Here is a 20493-nt window from a genome sequence, read left to right on the forward strand (position 1 = left end):
AATATTTTTTAAAAGTTCTTTGGGGAGAAGGAAATTGATATAGGGTCAGAAACTTAGGTTTACATAAAGAAAAAATGAGCAACAGAGAATAAATAAATGACAATAAAATTGAAACTTTTATTTTTCCTACTCTTAATTCTTCTAAGAGATAACATTGTGTTCAAAATAATAATAGCAACAATGTATTCAATTATAAATGTTTATGTATACATGTGTATGATTATCTGTTAGAGAAATGAATCACAGCAATAATATAAGGAATGGGAGGAATTAGGACTATTTTCTTATTATAAGGTATTCACACTACCCAGGAAGTGGTACAGTGTTATTTGAAAGTGGACTTGGATTAGTTGTAAATGTATTTTCCAAACCCTAGGACAACCTGATATGCTAAGAAAGGAAAGAAAATAGAATCATAAAAATGCTCAAAGCCACAGAAGCCAGAGAAAATATGAAAGACAAAAATAGGAACACAGAATAAGGGCAACATATAGAAAACAGTAACAAATATGATAGGTAATAGTTCATCTATATCAACAATCACTTTAGATGTCAAAGGTCTAAATATATCAATTAGAAGACAGTTCAGAGTAGATCATAAAAGAAGACTAACTATATGTTGTCTGTAATAAACTCAACTTTAAATATAAAGACACACATAGATTAAAAGGAAAGGGATAGAGAAAAATACACTCTGCAAATACTAATCAAAAGTGATTGTAGTGTAACAGAGAAGACTTCGGAGCAAGGAATAAAGGGGGACATTATAAAGTGATAAAGGTGTCAATATTCCAGGAAGACATAACAGTCCTTAAAGTGTATGCATCTAACAGAGAGCATCAAACTATGTGAGGCAAAAGCTGATAGAACAACAAGGACAAATAGATGAAGGCACTATTATAGTTGAGGACCTCAGTATTCCTCTGTTGGTAACAGATAGATAAAGCAGGCAGAGTATCAGTAAGGGCACAGTTGAACCCAATAGTACTTCATTCAACAACAGCAGATTCATGCATTCTCAAGACGTCATGGAACATTCACCAAGATAAACCCCATTCTGAGCCATAAAACACACCTTAACAAATTTAAAAGAATAGAAAGTATACAAAGTCTGCAGTCAGATTTCAACTGAATGAAATTAGAAATCAGTAACAGAAAAATAGGTGGAAAATCCCCAGATACTTAGAGATTTAAAAAAATACTTTCACTGGGGATGATGGCTTATGCCTGTGTAATCCCAGCAATTTGGGAGGCTAAGGCAGATGTATTGTTTGAGGCCAGGAGTTCAAGACAAGCCTGGCCAACACGGTGAAACTCTGTCTCTGCTAAAAATACAAAAAATTAGCTGGGTGTTGTGGCACATGCCTGTAGTCCCAGCTACCCCAGAGGCCGAGGCAGGAGAATCACTTGAACCTGGGAGGCAGAGGCTGCAGTGAGCCGAGACGGAGCTCCTGCACATTACCAATGTTTAACTGTTTCTGACCTACGAAGTCAACACTTCCTGATAGTTTAACCTAAGATCTCTTCATGGGACTGTTATGGGCATTAAATGAGATGATGTAGGCACTGTGCTTGGAACCAACCAGGGTGCTCCATATATGATAGTTGTTATTATGCACCATGTTGGAGACAGTACCCAATGTTGACAAATCAAAGGACACGAGTCATATGTCAAGAAACTTGATCCTCCTCTGTAATCAGTCACTTATTTTACTTGTCAGTTCCTACCAGCTCCTTTCTTTTATGCCCCTGCCCCTACCATAATTGTTATAGTGGAAATCCTATCTCAGACTGTAGATTTTAGCAGATGCTGGGAACATAATAGGTATTCAGTGAATGCCTGCTGAATGAATGATTTCAAGAGCTTTGTGAGTTATCCAGGGTTTAGGGAGATTTGCTTCTTCTGTGAATTATTTAAAAAAACAGAAATAAAGACTAAAGTCTTTACTATATCCATAAAACTTGAGTAAAAGACTCTTTTTAGGCTTTAATTCCTTTCATCAAAATGAATATAATCATCCTACCTGGCTACATCATGGAGTATTTGAAGAGCAAGATAATTGTTAAGAAACTACACATCCATTACAATGGCTAAAATCAAAAGAACTGGCAATACCAAGTGCTAACAAGGAAGCAGAGCAACCAGAACTTTCATACCTTGCTTGTGGGAAGGCAAAGTTGTACAGCCACTTTGGAAAATATTTTTTGCAGTTTCTTGTAAAGTTAAGCATATACTTAACCACAATACCCAGTGGAATTGCTTTCACCCTACAGAAACGAAAGATTGTGTTCACATAAAACCTGAATATATATATATAGTGACTTTATTCATAATCATCCAAAACTGAAACACCCAAATATCCTTCACGGGTGACTGAATAAACTGACAATGATACATCTATACAATGGAGTACTACTGAATGATAAAAAGGCAGGAAATATTGATAATGCAGTGACCTGGATGAATCTTAAATGCACTATGCTAAGTGAAAGAAACCATATCCAGAGTCTATATCCTGTGTACTTCTATTTAGATGACATTCGGGAAAAGGCAACTTGAGAAGGACATAAAATAGACCAGTGATTCCAGGAGTGAGGGGAGTGGCTGAATGTAAAGAGATAGGAGGAAAGTTTTTGGTGTGGTCTTGACTCTGCAAGTGGTTATTCCACTGTGTGTGCTTGTCAAAACTCATGGAACCTAGATTTAAAAAACAGAGAATGTTAATGTATATAAATTATACCTAAGTAAACAGAACTTTAAAGAGCAAGTTGCTGAGAAAATGGTTCACAAAGCAAAGTTATCACAGGTCCAACATTATTCCCATAACAGGGACACAACAAAGATGATTCTTCAATGAGGGCCTTGGAAGTTTGAGCGGAGCCAGGATGAGATAATTATTATTAATTGTTTAACTTCTAATTTGTTTAATTAAACATTGATTGTGCCCCCCAAATGCTGGAGGGCTGAGTGAAGAACAAGATCCAGCTCCTATTCAAAATGGGCTTACAATCTAGGGCGAGGGGATAGGAAAAAGATAATAATAGTATAACATGACCATTATCATTGATAATAATTAGAGAACAAGTATAAAGTTAGACTCTTCACACATTATACAACAAAAAGCACAAGCTAGGCATTATAAATAACACCCCACCTCTCAGTACTTATTAGCAGTAGAAGGAGGGTAATACTGACTAGCATTCACTGACTGCCTGCTATGTGATGGGTGCTAAATACCCATTTAAGCCTCACAAAAACTCATTATCATTGTCCTTTATAGATGAGACAACAGCATTACAGAAAAATTTAGTGGCCCAAGTTCACACAGCTAAGAAGGGACAGAAAAGGGATTTAACCCCTGGCAGGATGGCCACTTCCTAACCATAGTATTAATAATATACTCTAGCTAGAGATGACCAGTGACCTGTCACTTCAACTCCCACATTCTGGAACTGGTTGCTGTAACTTCGGCTCAGTTTTTCCATCATCAGAGGAGAAGTTCAGACATATATACAGAGGTCAAGTTTGCAAAACTCTGTTTAAGATACCAGGAAAAATTCTTTTTCCTTTTGTGTTCCTTTCTGTATTTAACATTTACCCGCCCTCCTATGACTAAAGTAGACTAAAGTAATACAGTTATGTGCCATATAATGACATTTCAGTCAACGAGGGACCAGATGCCTGATCCCATAAGACTGAAACATTCCTGTCCCCTAGTGGCATCATAGCCTGTCGTAGCACACTGCATTGTACTTTCTATGTTTAGATGCACAAGTACTTACAATTGTGTTACAGTTGCCTATTCAGTATAGTAGGATGCTATACAGGTTTGTTGCCCAGGAGCAATAGGTTACACCACATAGCCTGGTTGTATAATAGGCTTTGCCATCTAGGTTTGTGTAAGTGCATTCTATGATGTTCCCATGACAAAATCGCCTAATGATGTGTCTCAGAATGTATCCCTGTCATTAAGCAATGCTGACTGTACTTCATTATTGTAGAAAATGAAAGAGAGAGAAAGAACAAACAGGAAAACAAAACCAAACAAAAAAAAACCCTGTCATCCATAGTTTTACCATGCAGAGGTAACTACTGTTAACATTTTGACACACTTCCTTCTAGTCTTTTTAGAAATATCTTTTATTTACATAGCTGCGATCATACTTAAATGTAATTTTGGACCCTGCTTTTTTTCATCTACCATCAGAGCAGAAACTCCCATCATTTTAAGTGGCTGCATAATAATCCATCTTACGGATATTCTATAATTTATGAACTGTTCTTTCACAGTTGAATATTTAGGTTGTTTCCAATATTTTCACTATTATAAATAACACCATTATGAGCATTCTAGTCCATAAATCTGTGTGTGCATTGCAGATTATATTTTTAGGATAGTTTCCCAGAAATGTAATTACTAGGTTAAATGTCATGAATATTTCAAAGATTATGTAGCGACTTAATACTCTTTATAAATAACATATACGTTCTTTACAAATACATGGGAAGGCTTCTACAAGGTCAAAGTTGTATATATACCCGTTCCTGTGGATAAGTGGGGAGGAGGAGTAGGATGAGACTACACTGGGAACTCTGTGATTCCTTGGTTGTGCATGAACCACTGGACTTTTTGTCTTGTGAGCTACCTCCCAATTTTCAGGCCTACATACTGATTAAATATTGATCAGCTGAGTGTCAGCAAAGGGAAGGGAACTTCGAGTATGGAGTTTGTATGTCTTTTGCAAGGAGATCTGTCTACAGAGTCAGTTAGGCATGGCACTTCAGCATTTTCCACTTGTCACGGAACTTTCACTCCCATCATCGCAATTGCTCGTCACAGCTCCTGGGTGATATGCACTGGGGGCAGCCATTCCTGTTCCCAAGTTATTCAGCAGAAACTCAGTCCCAGAAAGGAGAAGTAACTCACCCAAGGTCACAGAGCTGGTTGGAGAGAGAACTGGGACTAGAATTGTAGTCTCATGGCTCTAGGGCTATAGCCATAATTACAGACTACATTTGTCTCTCCCAGCCCCCAAATTCATAAGTTGGAATCCTAACCCCCACTGTGACTGGATTTGGAGATAGGGCTTCTAAGGAGGTAATGAAGGTTAAATGAGGTCACGAAGGTGGGGCCCTACTCCGATAGGACTGATGTCCTTATAATAAGAGGAAGAGAGGCTGGGCGTGGTGGCTTGCACCTGTAATCCCAGCACTTCGGGAGGCTGAGGCGGGTGGATGACTTGAGGTCAGGAGTTCGAGACCAGCCTGGCCAACATGGTGAAATCCCATCTCTACTAAAAGTACAAAAAATTAGCTGGGCGTGGTGGTATACACCTGTAATCCCAGCTACTTGGGAGGCTGAGACAGGAGAATTGTTTAACCCGGGAGGTGGAGGTTGCAGTGAGCTGAGATTGTGCCACTGTACTCTAGCCTGGGTGACAGAGCAAGACTTCATCTCAAAAATAAAATAAAATAAAATAAAATAAAATAAAATAAAATAAAATAAAATAAAATAAAATAAAAAGAGGAAGAGACCCACCAGCACATCCCCTCCACTCACTCTCTGTCTCACTGAATGTGCAGAGAAGAGGCCATGTGAGGGCACAGTGAGGAACTGACCATTCTACAGGCCAGGAACAGGGGCCTTGCCAGCAAGCAAGCCTGATGGGAGCTTGAGCTTGGACTTCTAGCCTCCAGAACTGTGAGAAAATAAATTTCTGGCCGGTTGTGGTCACTCTTGCCCATAATCCCAGCACTTTGGGAGGCTTAGGAGGGAGGATTGCTCGAGCCCAGGAGTTTGAGACCAGCCTCATCTACATGGCAAAATCCCATCTCAACAAAAATATACAAAAATTAGCCAGGTGTGGTGGTGTGCACCTATAGTCCTAGCTACTCGGGAAGCGGAAGGATCGCTTGAGCCTGGGAGGTAGAGGTTGTAGTGAGCTAGGATTGCACCACTGCACTCCAGCCTGGGCAACAGAGAGAGATTCTGTCTCAAAAAAAAAAAAAAAAAAAAAAAAGTCTGTTGTTTAAGGTACCAGTCTGTGGTATTTTGTTTTGGCAGCCTTAGCAGACTGATACAGGTTTTGATACTGAAAAGTCAGCTATGCTATAACAAAATACCTAAAAATGCGGAAGTGAGTTTGGAACCGGGTAATGGGTAGAGGCTGGATGAGCTTCGAGGTGCATGCTAGAAAAAGCCAAGATTGCTTTGAAGGACTGTTGATAGAAGTGTAGATGTAGCACAAGTATGTTTATTGCAGCACTATTTACAATAGCAAAGACTTGGAATCAACCCAAATGTCCATCAGTGACAGACTGGATTAAGAAAATGTGGCACATTTACACCATGGAACACTATGCAGCCATAAAAAAGGATGAGTTCATGTCCTTTGTAGGGATATGGATGCAGCTGGAAACCATCATTCTCAGCAAACTATCGCAAGAACAGAAAACCAAATACTGCGTGTTCTCACTCATAGGTGGGAATTGAACAATGAGATCACTTGGACATAAGAAAGGGAACATCACACACTGGGGCCTATTGTGGAGAGGGGGTAGGGAGGAGGGATAGCATTAGGAGATATACCTAATGTAAATGACCAGTTAATGGGTGCAGCACACCAACATGGCACATGTATACATATATAACAAACCTGCACGTTGTGCACATGCACCCTAGAACTTAAAGTATGATAAAAAATAAAACAATAAAAAAAAAGAAATGTAGATGTTAAAGGTGATTCTGACCAGGGCTCAGGGAGATAGGAGGAGACCTGTAGAGAAAGCTTCTGTCATCTTGGAGAATGCATATATCGTCAGGAACAGAATATTAGTAGAAACATGAATATTAAGAGCTATTCTAGAGAAAGCTTCTGTCATCTTGGAGAATGCATATATCGTCAGGAACAGAATATTAGTAGAAACATGAATATTAAGAGCTATTCTGGTGAAGTCTATGATGGAAATGACGAACATGTTATTGGAAACTGGAGGAAAGGTGATTCTCGTGTAGGGGCTAAGAGAAAACTTCCCCTTTGCCCTCTGAAGTTTCAGCAAAAAATCACCTCACAAAAGGCAGATGAACTGGAGGCAATGCATACACATTTATTAGCATGCATGGGAGAGAATCACAGAGTGATTGTCCAATATCCCATTGGGATACGGATGTTTATACACCCTACTTCTCAGGGGAAAGGGAGATAGGGAAGTGTGGATGATTTTAGGGGGATAGTACGTGATTTTTAGGGGACTTCAGTGGGCTTGAAGAACATACAATGGCCTAGGACAGAGTCTTTTGGTCCACAGACCTGACAATGGTTTGTGACAAAAGTCTGTTCAGGTGTGTCGACAGACTTCAGTCTTCCTGCGATATGAATGCAGCTAATGAAAACACAGGGAAGGCACCCGAGACAGTTGTTGTCTTCTTTGGCAGGTCTAGACTTTAGGCGGATAAGGGAACTTCAGAGAACAACTTCATCCTGTGCTTTGGGAGAGACAAAGGATTGAGAGACAGGAGAGTGTGGGGAAAGGTCAAAGAGACGTTAAGACTTCTTTAGTTTAATGTGTCAAAGTGCCATATCTTGGGATATTGATTTCTGAACCCCAGTACTACTTATAACATGGCAAAGGGTTCAGCTGAATTGCTGTGATATTATGATATATATGTATATTGGTTTTCGTCCATGTTTCCTGGCTCATAACTCCCATAGCCCTTGTTATAGTCTTTTGTTGTGATATTGGGGCACTTTAGGTCTCAGAAACAGGTGTCAGGAAACAGAATCTGACCTTCTTCTGCCCTTCCTTCACCTGCCTACAGCAGGACTATAATCTAATTGTGGGTCATAGACTCTCATTGCAGAGAGGAGCCTGCCCTATACTCTTTATTTTTTATTTTTAAAATATAGAATGCGTCATGAATTTTCATGTCATCCTTGCACAGGAGCCAGGCTAATCTCTGTATCTTTCCAGTTTAATAGACATAGTGCTGAAGCAAGCTGCCCTATACTCTTGAGGAAGGAATGTTGCACGGAGAGGTCAAGAAGAACCTGAAGACACAGGCCTTGCTGGGTTTATGTAATCAAGTGCTTCCCTGAGTTCTGTGAGCTGCTCTAGTAAATTAATGAAACCCAAAGAAGTGTCCTGGGAACCCCAACTGGAAGCCAGTCGGTCAGAAGTTCTGGAAGCCCAGACTTGTGACTGATGTCTGAAGGGGGCCCAATCTTGGAAACTGAGCCCTCAACCTGTGGGATCTGATGCGATCTGTAGGTGGGCAGTGTCTGAATTGATTGCTGCTTGGTGTGTGGGGAAAGCCCCCACATCTTTGATCACAGAAGTCTTCCCTATTGATTGTTGTTGTGCTGAGTGAGAGAAAAGGAAAAAGCACTTTGAATTTGTGTTTTCTCCACCACCAATTGTGTTCTAGTGTTTTGTGAAAAGTAGAAATTGCAAGTGATGAACTTAAATATTTAGCTGCAGAGATTTCCAAAATGTTGAAGATGAGGCCTGGCTTCTCCTTGGTACTTATGTAAAATGTGAGTGGACGGAGATAAATGGAAGGAATTGCTAAGCAAAAGGGAAACAGAACTTGAAGATTTGGAAAATTACCGGCCTATTCATATTGCAAAAAATGAAAAAGGATTTTCTGGGGAGAACACTAAGGGTGTGGATGGACAATAACCCATGGAGCTAATCAGCCATTTCATTAGAAGCTAGAAATAGAGATGGGTTTTACCAGCAAAGACATTGCCAGTTTAGACCGAAAGGAATAAAGACAGGATGAAACAAAGGAAGGCTTTTAGAATTTTGTTCTATAGTACAGGATAATACAGCTTGCTTCATTCTTTAAGAAAAATGATTCACAGATCATCAGGGTTGCCACTCTCACCACAGCGGGCTATTGGGGAGGCAGGGAGTGAAAAGGTGGAGTCTCCTTCTCTTAAGCAGGCCAGGCTGCCCCCGCCCAGTGCCTTGGGGTAGGGGACTGTGGCAAAGAGCTATGGTGCTGGCCACTGCCTAGTGCTGTGGGGGTGACACTGCTGACCCAGTGGGCCTACAGGGCAGAACATCCAGCCAAAGAGGATTGTTGAAGAACTTTAAGATCTGATGGAATTTGCCTTGCTAGATTTCGCACTTCTGGGGACCTGTCACCTTGTTCTTTTCAGTATCTCTCTTTTGGAATCAGCACGTCTATTCTATGCCTGTCCCACCACATTGTATTTGGAAGCCGAGAGGAATTTTGCCTCAGGATGAATCAAACTTCAAGTCTCACCCATATCTAATACAGATGAAATTTAGATACTTCAGACTTAGAATTAATGCTGGAATGAGTGAAGATGTTTGGGCTGCTGGGATGGGGTGAATGTATTCTGCATGTGAGAAGTGTAAAAGGAAAATAAATCTTAGGACCCCCAAATCACTAAGCCAAGGGAAAAGTTAACCTGGGAACAATGTCAGGCAAACCTGCCTCCCATTTTATTCTTTTCTTTCTTTCTTTTTTTTTTTTTTTTTTGAAATGGAGTCTCACTCTGTTGCCCAGGCTGGAGTACAGTGGCATGATCTTGGCTCACTGCAACCTCCACTTCCCCGAGGTTTAAGCAATCTCCTGCCTCAGTCTCCTGAGTAGCTGGGATTACAGGTGTGCCACCACGCCCCGCTAACTTTTTTGTATTTTTAGTAGAGACAGGGTTTTGCCACATTGGTCAGACTGGTCTCTAATTCCTTACCTCAGGTTATCTGCCCGCCTTGGCCTCCTAAAGTGCTGGGATTACAGGCATAAGCCACAGCGCCAGGACACCATTTTATTCTTAAATAAGATAGCTACAAAGATAAACAGCTCCATACCTTCCTCGCAATTTTCACACAAGGAAATTCCTTGTGGACAAAGGACAGACAGAACTTAAAGTCATCCCTCTGAGGCTCACCGGAAACAAATGCATATCTGATTGCTTCTTCTGCCCTATCGTTTATGTAAAAATGCAGATTCACTGAGCTAGACCAAATTGTGTATTCACTGGAAGGTTGATCAAGGACTCAAAAGAAGGTAACCTCTTCTGTTTCTTATCTACTTATAACCTGGAAGCACCATCCCTTCTGTAGCTTGGAGTTTTCTCACCTTACTGAACCAGAAGCAATGTACATCCTACACATATTGATTGATGTCTCATGTCTCCCCAAAATATATAAAAGGAAGCTGTACCCCGACCACCTTGGGTACATGTTGGGATCTCCTGAGGCTGTGTCATGAGCACGTTCTTAACCCTGGCAAAATTTTTTTTTTTTTTTTTTTTTTTGAGACGGAGTCTCGCTCTGCCGCCCAGGCTGGAGTGCAGTGGCAGGATCTCGGCTCACTGCAAGCTCCGCCTCCTGGGTTCACGCCATTCTCCTGTCTCAGCCTCCCGAGTAGCTGGGACTACAGGCACCCGCCACTGCGCCCGGCTAATTTTTTGTATTTTTAGTAGAGACGGGGTTTCACTGTGGTCTCGATCTCCTGACCTTGTGATCCACCCGCCTCGGCCTCCCAAAGTGCTGGGATTACAGGCGTGAGCCACCGCGCCCGGCCAACCCTGGCAAAATTAACCTTCCAAATTGACTGAGACCTATCTCACATATTTTGGGTTCACAGAAAGATACGAATTTTACGGCAGCTGGAGGAGACTAACGGAGTCCCAAACGACATTAATGGCCAGAACCACATCTTTTATTTCCCTCATGGGTGCCCAATGAGTAGGGTTTGATAGACCTGCCTACCCATCATCTTCAGGAGTGCCTCGCCCTCTCCGACACACAGCACTTCTCTAGTCAACCTGGGTTTGACTAAAGAGGCTCAGAAAAAGGACGAGGTTTGAGACTGGGTTTCTAGAACTAGGCTTTGTTAAAACTTGCTAAGGGATCTTAGGCAAGTCATTTCTCTCTCATTATCAGTTTCCCCACCTGGAAAATAAGGTGTGTTGCATCAGGCTCTGGAGTTAGACGGATGTGGGTTTGAATCCAGGCGCTGGCATTAGCTGTGTAACCTTGGACAAGTGGTTTAGCCTCTCAGGTTTGTTTCCTCATTTCTGAAACAGGGATAGTACTAGTACCCACCCCATGGGATTATTGGGCTAATGAAAAGAAATAATGTATGCAGAGTCCCTGGATAAGAAGTTATTTTCTTCGATTAAATAAGTGAATATGTGTAAAGTGCTGAAGACAGTGTTTGACACTTTGCGTTTTATCAGTCTTAGCTATCATGATTTTCTTATTCTAGTACATAGAAAGTCCTCAATAAGTAACAGTAATTATTATTATTTTTGGTTTCATCTCCCTGCGTTTCCCTCCAAAACCCTAACTATCCCCAATTCTGCCTAACTATCCCCAATTCTGGTTTTCTCCCCCAATGCAGCCCAAGGGTTTTCACGTCCCAGTGCGATTGTCTGGGCTGTTTCCTCCGCCTGATGTTCCATTTCTCCTCCCGATCTCAGATGTCTTCTCCTCTGGGATTCCTCTGGTCTTCACCACTCCCTCCTCCCAGGCAGAAGGAATGGCTCCTGGATTTGCGTCCTGCTTAAAAAAAAAAAAAAAAAAAAAAAAAAAAAAGTCCATAGAGCGCTTAGTTCTTTGTGCCTGGTGGTTGGGTTAACTCTTTCTGAGCCTGCCTACGAGAGTGGCGGCCTCTGGGGCACGGCGCTGGATGAGTCTCCTCTGAGTGTCACCCAAGGCGTCTGGCACAGTGCGGGACAGTAAACGGACAGCTGTGCGGAGAGGGGTCCAGTTTAACTCCTAGAAGCCCGAGTCCCCGACCCTCTACGGGCCGAGTCCACCACGAAACCCTCCTCCTTGGGGGCTCGGATTCTCCCTTCCCCGCGGTCTCCCTCACCTGAGCCAGCCCTGCTCCCCCGAGTCTCGCCAGCTCCTCCCCGGCCGCTCCCTCCAACCCCCTCCGGGCGGGAGCCTCCCCTCCTCCATCCCCTGGCGGAGCCCCGCGGGGCTGGGGGCGGAGCGTCTCGGCTGAGGGCTGGGAGCCGGGTGGGGAGGCGCGGGGCGAGCCGGGGGGTTCCAGACGCGCCTCCACCGCCGCCGGGCCGGAGGCAGGCATGGCTGAGGGTGTGTGAGAGCCGAGCGCTAAGGGCCGCCGCCACCATGCCAGGGGGCGCAGGCGCCGCCCGGCTCTGCTTGCTGGCGCTCGCCCTGCAGCTCCTCCGGCCGCTGGCGGCGCGGGAGCCTGGATGGACAAGTAAGTGGCCAGGCGCGGGGGGATGGAGGCTGGGTGGCCCGGAGATCTGGGTGGCCCGGAGACCTGGGAGTCGCCCTGCGGGTCCGGAGCGCTGGGACCGCGACCCCTGCGCCTCCCGCAACTCTGCGGGGCCGGCGCCCCCGCCGCCTCCAGCCTGGGAGCCCGGGCTTTGTTCCCACGTTGTGCGCCCTGGGAGGTGGCGGAGGTCGGGGAAACCTGGCACAGCCAAAAAACAGCGGGACCGTTCAGGGGCTTGCCTTCCCCTCTCGCCTTCTCCTTCCTCTGTTTTTCTGCTTTTGGCTTCTCTTTCCGCCGTTCTCGCGGCTTATCCTCCTCCGTTTTCTCACGGTCCCTCGTGTCCGCTCCGCCTCCCTCTCTGTCTTTCTACCGCCCGCTGCACTCGCCAGCGCCGAGCATCCCGAGCGCCCTGCCCGTGTGGCCTGGGAGCAGCTTCCTGGGACCAGGCTCGGTGCCTGCCACACTGGTGGGGTAGGACATAAAATGCCCGCCGGAGACTGTGGTAGCTTTGGCTGGGGGATGGCTCGCTGGGTATCTCCAGCCGTACACTTCGGATCCCTGAGCAGGCAGGAGCCCTACCGAAGGCCAAGTCAAACGCACCCATTTCACAGATGGGGAAACCGAGGCCCACAAAAGGGAAAGGACTTGCCCATGGCCACGCTACGGGTTGAGGTCCGCGGTGGCACTGTAAACCAGGGCTCTCTTTCCACGCCAACCCGACGGCCGCCTTCTTTGGTCCTCAGTTTCCCCTTCTGTGAAGCGAAGGAGTCGGACTGGATGTTTCCAGCTTAGATGCCGGGTGATGTCCGTGTTTCTCACGACTAGTTTCCCAGACACCAACCCCCTCCCCGGCCCCATCCCTCGGGGGCTCTACGCAGATTTCGCGGAAGGAATGGTCCCGGGGGGCTGTGCCCGGGTTCTGTCATTATGACTGGAGAAGGCTTAGCCCTGGCTCCACCGCTGCAGACGGGCTGGGCTGACTCCAGACTGCTGCCTGGGGGACCAAGAGTCAGCGTTTTCAAATAAAGCGAGCACCGGCGGGGCGGGGGTGGCCTGGCTGGACCCGCGAGATGCCTCAAACCCAGAGGCTGAGAGCTCTTCCGACAGTTCGGAACTTCCAGGGGCCGAGGTCGGGCGGTCCTCCCAAAAGACTCAAAGGAACCGCCCTTTGAGCTCTTGTACCGAAGGGGAAACTGAGGCACAGGAGGTTCGAGGGTAGCACCAGGCCTGTGTCAGTGCTTAGTGAAGGAGAAAAGCATGAAGAAAGACAAGGGAAGCAAGTTACTGCTCCTAGCACAGGCGTCTTCTCTGAGTTTTGAGTCCTTGGAGACCACTTGCTGTAGAATATCTGGGAAATAAGGAAAAGTATAAAAGAAATAAAATGATCTGCAACCCCCAAATCCACAGTTGGTATTGATATTTTGTTTTTTTTTTTCCCCTCCCCATTCTTTGTGTGTTCCTATGGATATATATTGATAAAATTGGAACCATACCATAAATACAGTTTCGTGTCTTGCATTTTTCACTTCACACCATGAGCATTTTCCACATCATTAAATTCTCTGGAAAACATGGTTTTAATGACTCTATACAAAGTTTTCAAAAGTTAAAAACACGACTCATACAAATGTGGCCAAGATTTATTCAACTCATTAATGAGGTAGCAAACAGGACACTAAAATTGATTCAGGGAGCATTAGAAAGGGGTTATACAAGCATTGGAGAAAGAATGTTGAAATCCTGTGACCCAGGACAGATGCAGAAATGGTGGATGCCCCATGAAGCAAAACCATAATTCTTGGTTTCCTTTCTTTTTTAACTTCCCTCTTTCGTTCCTTCTTTTCTTTTCTTTTCTTTTTTCTTTTCTTTTCGTCTCTATCTGTTGCCCAGGCTGGCGTGCAGTGGCGGGATCTGGGCTCTCTGCAATCTCTGCCTCCTGGGTTCAAGCGATTCTCCTCCCTCTGCCTCAGCCTCCTGAGTAGCTGGGCTTACAGGCATGTACCACCACACCCGGCTAGTTTTTGTATTTTTAGTAGAGATAGGGTTTCACCATGTTGGCCAGGCTAGTCTGGAATTCCTGACCTGAGGTGATCCACCCGCCTAGGCCTCCTAAAGTGCTAGGATTACAGGCATGAGCCATTGTGCCTGGCCAGATTATCTTTCTACTATGCTGCAATCACTTACATCTCTGTCAGACAGGAATCTATATATCTATCTATATATCTATCTATCTATATAGATTATATAACTTCACAGAGTATAGCCTTTAATCAATGGTAAATAAAAAGTCAATGGTACATTCCCCTAGATAATGCAGTGATCCATGGGTGGGTCTGTTAAACAATGCTCCGATATGACATTGAGAAGACATCTTGCTTGCTCTTTGCCTTATTTCCAAGTTTTGGAGACCTTTTCTTAACACGTACTGTGTTCCTCTTTTGTAGATTGCTTTCACTATTTTTTTACAATTATAGATATCATTTAATTCAATTAAATGTTCCATTAAATATTATAGAATTCCTTTTCATTTAAAATGATCTAGGCTTATCAGAGCCACCAGGGCAAGGGCGATGCTTGTCTTTTTTTTCTCTTTTTTTTTTTTCCTGAGATGGAGTCCCTGTCGCTCAGCCTGGAGTGCAATGGCACAATCTTGGCCTCCCAGATTCAAGGGATTCTCATGCCTCAGCCTCCTGAGTAGCTGGGATTATAGGCATGCACCACCACACCCAGCTAATTTTCATATTTTTAGTAGAGACAGGGTTTCACCTTGTTGGCCAGGCTAGTCTCAAACTCCTGACCTCAGGTGATCCACCCACCTTGGACCTCCAAAGTGCTGAGATTACAGGTGTGAGCCACCCATTCCTGCCATTCCTGCTGTATGCTTATCTTGTTCCTCCATGAATATTAAGCACCTATTCATAGCATAGTACTTGGCACATAGTTAAGTACTCAGAAAATATTTGATAAATATATGAATGCATTGTTTCTAATATTTGCCTGTCTGATGAATTGGCATTGGTCCAATGAGATTATTTTTAAAATCCATATTGACTGCAAGTGCGTTATATTGGTATTCTGAAGGGAATGTTAATAATTACTCACAATCACCACTCTAACAGAACAACTATGGCTGTCTTTTTATCACTCGTATTCTGTACGATTGATGTAGTTAGTTTAGACAGAATAGATTTTGGAGTCCTCAGCCTCATTCCCAGGAGCACTATGGAGACCAGTCTGTTTAGGTGTTGGGAAATTACCATTTTATTAAGGTGGTCTGCAGCCAGTATTCGAGTTCTGCAGCGCCCTGAACAAATCTCTCCTGTAGTTTACATTCTCTTTCTTGCAAAACAGGACTCCTACTTCCTACTTCCCAGGGTTGCCCTGAGCATGAAGGAGAACTGGTTTGGGAGAGAGATTTGGGAAGTAGAAAGTGGAATACAAATGCAAACTTGACATTAGGAAGCTCCAATTAATGTAACGATGCTCTGTTAAGTAGGATGTTGGCATTGGATATTGACTCTCCACAATAAAGCTGTGAGATGGGCAGGTAGGATCATTGTCTTCATTTTACAGACAAGAAAACTAAAGCTCCACGGGAGCAATATTCATGGGCTTGACCTCCAGAATATGCCCAGAATCCCACCGCTTCATTCCTCTCCACTGATGTCATTCTAATCTGAGCCACCATCATCTCTCACCAGGGCTCCAGCATATCTCTAGCCTGGCCTTCCTGCTTCTGCTGTCACTCTTGCTGCTCTGCCTCACCCCACCCCCATTCTCCACCATGCAGGCAGAGTGATCTTTTTAAAACTTAACACAGATCGTATTGCTCTGTATTTAAAACACCCAGTGCCTTCCAAGTCTATTTATAAGAAAATCCAGACACTCTCCATGGTCTCTGCATTATCAGACCCAGGGCTGTCTTGCTGACCATATCTCATACCAACTTCCTCTTTCATTTACTAGCTACCCCCTACCTTATGGTTGTTCCTTCAACAGGCCAAGTTCACTTCTGCTCAGGCAGGGCCATTGCACTTGCTATTTCCTCTACCTGGGGCACTCTTCCCCCAAATTTTTGTGTGGCTGCCTTCTGGCCCCTCGGGACTCAAATGCCATCTAAGTTGATCATCCTGTTTCAAACAGGCACCCCCTGCTAGATGTCTCTTTATGCCATGACCCCAACTTATTTTCTTCAGGGTACTTAGCACCATCTGAGAACATTTGTTCATTGTCTGTCTCCCACCTCTGGAAGGTAGACTTTACAAGTACAGAGACCTCATATGTCCTATTTACTACAGTATCACCGACACCTAGAGTGCCTAGTTCCTAGGAAGTGCCAAGAGCCTGAAATCCAGCAGGTCTTGTAATGGCCCAGTGCAGGGGCAGCTCACAGAAAGTGCATGTGTGGCTTAGCTGGGGTATAGAGGTCTGGGATTCCAATGATTTTGCATCTTGTCTTGGCAGGAGGAAGTGGGGAAGGCAGCCCCAAGCTGCAGCATGAACTAATCATACCTCAGTGGAAGACTCCAGAAAGCCCCGTGAGAGAAAAGGTAAGACTCAAAAGACCTCATTTATATTGGCAGGAGTTAGCAACTGAGGTTTGGGCTACCTGCTCAACTTTCTTAGAATCCCAGTCATCACTATTAGTTCTGTTTCTGGCCCATTCTATCCTCTGGGTGCCCATTTTGGATATCACAGATGGGACTTTCCTTCTTTGTATGACAAACTTCTAGAACACTTCCAAATGCTATTAGTTGAGGAAATGAAAATTCACATTAATGCTGACACAAGCTAAGTGCAAATGTGTTGGTGTCACAGGAGTCACTTAGTCTTGATTAGAATTCATTAAATATTGTCATTGTTATTTTTGCTCTGCATAATACATACTTCATTTTCTTGAAGGAATAATGTACTTGGAGAGAAAAAGGATAATAATATAAACTATTTTAATAAGAGGCAGGGTAGAGACCTAGTACTGGGGAACGTATCTTAAAATCCAGTAGGCTCCCCTGGCCAGAACACCAGGAAAATGCATAGGCTTTATCAAAGAGATTGGGAAGAAAACAAAACACACTGTCCTGTTCTTGCAGAGAGGACCTGTGCATCTAGGATATTCTTTGTGGTTCTGTTTTTTGGTTTTTGTTTTTTTTGTGGGTTTTTGTTTTGTTTGCTTGTTTTGACAGAGTCTCACTCTGTTGCACAGGCTAGAGTGCAGTGGCATGATCTTGGCTCACTGTAACCTCCGCCTGGCAGGTTCAAGTGATTCTCATGCCTCAACCTCCGGAGTAGCTGAGATTACACGTGTGTGCTGCGAAGCCAGGCTAATTTTTGTATTTTTAGTAGAGACGGGGTTTCACCATGTTGTCCAGGGTGGTCTCGAACTCCTGACCTCAAGTGATCCGCCCACTTCGGCCTCCCAAAGTGTTGGGATTACAGGCGTCAGCCACTGTGCCCCACTGTGATTTTGGTTATTGCAGCCCAAGTGAGACATGAAAGAGCAGGAAAGGAAGATGTGGTTGTTGTGTGCCGGTAACCAGCTACGTGACCTACCACTTGCTGAAGTGGTGGACTTTCCTCATTTATAAAGCAGTGCTTAGAGAGAATAAGGAGAAAAGAAAGCTGGGGAGACGGGTTGTTTTCTAAGATCTCTTTGGGTTAAAACAATTTGTGATTTATTGGGCAACATATAGGAGCAAGATTACAGCAGGAAAGAGATGTGTCAGGAAAGACTTCAGACATTGTGGCTGTTGAATCTGGAAAGATAAATGGGAAGGAGCAACGTCCAGGATCCTTGAAGCTCTGGCCAGGGTAATACAGACATGTCCAAAAAGGCTCCAACTTGGATTTACCAAGGGAACCTAACAGTATAAATTTTAGGACAGGCCCAAGTGCGGTGGCTCAAGCCTATAATCCCAGCACTTTGGGAGGCTGAGGCAGGAGGATCATTTGAGGCCAGAAATTTAAGACCAGCCTGGGGTAAGATACTGAGATCCTATCTCTACAAAAAAAAAAAAAAAAAGAAAGAAAGAAAGAAAGAAAGAAAGAAAATTAGCTAGTCCTAGCGGTGTGTGTTGTAGTCCCAGCTACTCTGGAGGCTGAGGTGGGACGATCGCCTGAGCCCAGGAGTTTGAGGTTATAGTAAGATATGGTTGCATCACTGTCCTCCAGTCTGAGTGACAATGCGAGACCCTGTCTCAAAAAAAAAAAAAAAATTAGGACAAATAAAAACAAATAACATTTTGTCCCAAAGGCAGTAAACACATGGAATTCATTTCATCAAAAAGTAGGAGATGCTGAAAATAGCTTCAGGAAAAGTCTTGACAAATTAATGGATGGTCATCCTAGAGCAAATTACTTTTAACAATTAAGATCTTGGGTATTGCAACCTATTCATACTGCGTGAGGAATGGACCTGCTACTTTTTATAGAGGCTTCTTTGTTCTCTCCAGATGTGGATGCTGGGCATCCTCAGGAAGGACCTGAGAACAAAGCAGAGGACCAGATCCTGTCTTTGTTCCCAACCATTGTCAGCCCGGCATATGGGTCATTATATTCTATAGGTATAGTCAGCATAGTGCCTGGCACCATAAATATTTGTTGAATGAACAAATGAATGAATGTCAAAGAGAGAGAGACTAGAGGCTGGATTTCACTTGGGCCTCTCATTCTCATTTATGTAATTAAGTCACTCACTGAACATTTTTTTCTTCACTTTTTCTCACCACTGACTTAAAGCTCACATTCATTAAACATTAACTGAATACTTATACTGTATACTAAATATTATACTAGATCTTAAGGGCAATGCAAATATAGGACAGATTTCCAATACCCTGTGGAGCTGAAGATCTATTTAATCTATACTGAAGGAGAAAGAATTTTTAACCCATCCCTAGGAGAGGGATAAATGGCGGGTCAGCTCCCTGTACTTCCTGGGAGAGGAGAGCTGATGGTGCCTCTTCTTAATACAGAGTGGAGTTTCATCAGAAAAGCTGATCAGTAGAGCTGGACAGAAAAGCTTCATAGATCCTTAAAATGCAGTTTCATTGTTTTGCTTGAAATGCCCCATAGAAAAAGGGAGCATCCTTTTTTAACTATCGGTGCCTAAGCACCTTCCAGAATAGAGAGAATTATTTTTGGATCACCCACATAAAAATAAAGATTACTACTCCTGGTGGGGTGAGGTGGCTCATGCCCTGTAATCCCAGCACTTTGGGAGGCCAAGATGGGTAGATCACCTGAGGTCAGGAGTTCGAGACCAGCCTGGCCAACACAGAGAAAGCCCGTCTACTGAAATTACAAAAATTAGCCAGGTATGGTGGTGTGCACCTGTAATCCCAGCTACTTGGAAGGCTGAGCACGAGAATGGCTTGTACCTGGGAGGTGGAGTTTGCAGTGAGCCAAGATTGGGCCACTGCACTCTAGCCTGGGTGACAGAGCAAGACTCTGTCTCAATAAAAAAAAAAAAAAGAAAAGAAAAAGATTACTACTCCTGCTGCAGCTTGTGTCTCTTTGTGGGAAGGGTGATAGTGCTTTGATTTGGGGCAGTATTCATTTTCTGTGGGGGCAGTGACATACATGGTTACCTACGTCTTGGATGAGGGAATCACTGTAGCTCTATTGCTATGTGGTCTTTCTTTCTTTCTTTTTTGTTTTGTTTCATTTAGATGGATTTTCCTCTTGTTACCCAGGCTGGAGTGTAATGGCATGATCTCGGCTCTCCGCAACCTCCGCCTCCTGGGTTCAAGCGATTTTCATGCCTCAGCCTCCCAAGTAGCTGGGATTACAGGCATGTGCCACCATGCCTGGCTAATTTTGTATTTTTAGTAGAGACAGGGTTTCTCCATGTTGGTCAGGCTGGTCTTGAACTCCCCACCTCTGGTGATCCATCCGCCTCGGCCCCCAAAAGTGTTGGGATTACAGGCGTGAGCCACCGTGCCCGGTCTGTGTGGTCTTTCTTAAATGCCCTCTTGGGGCTGGGTCCCTGATGCTCAGTGTGATTGGGCGGAGCACTGGCTCAAAAACTCCATAAAGTGGCAAAGGATCCGCAACCAGAATAGGTGTTGGCAGAGCTGAATCAGGGCATGACAAACAGAGAAGTGAATCTCTTAGTGAAAGTTACTGGTCAAACATCTCCCCAGCTTCCTACTTCGGTTGGTTTGAAATGTTCCTTCTTGAGATGAAGTAATACAATTAATTAGGCAATAGTCAGGGTTGCCCAAGAGTCCTTGATCGGAACGTTCAGATCTCATCATAGCCC

At 44.1% G+C, this 20493-nt stretch overlaps 1 protein-coding gene and 1 pseudogene across 2 annotated transcripts in view; one reads left to right on the top strand and one right to left on the bottom strand.

The window, feature by feature from the left end:
* Positions 1-7898: 7898 nt before the first annotated feature.
* LOC111547238 lies at positions 7899-7999 on the bottom strand (annotated as a pseudogene).
* A 3979-nt stretch (positions 8000-11978) lies between these two features.
* The window catches only part of ADAM19 (ADAM metallopeptidase domain 19), a 98288-nt gene continuing 89773 nt past the window's right edge, over positions 11979-20493 (top strand). The window contains exons 1-2 of one of the 2 annotated variants that reach the window (XM_023218800.3): positions 11979-12215; positions 16698-16783. In XM_023218800.3, the coding sequence (XP_023074568.1) occupies positions 12122-12215; positions 16698-16783 (180 nt within the window). In that variant the 5' untranslated portion in view covers positions 11979-12121. The remainder of the gene's footprint in view (positions 12216-16697; positions 16784-20493) is intronic. The other variant, XM_023218801.2, reaches the window with a different exon arrangement.

Source organism: Piliocolobus tephrosceles, chromosome 4 (assembly GCF_002776525.5).
Source record: "Piliocolobus tephrosceles isolate RC106 chromosome 4, ASM277652v3, whole genome shotgun sequence".
Taxonomy (NCBI): Eukaryota; Metazoa; Chordata; class Mammalia; order Primates; family Cercopithecidae; genus Piliocolobus; species Piliocolobus tephrosceles.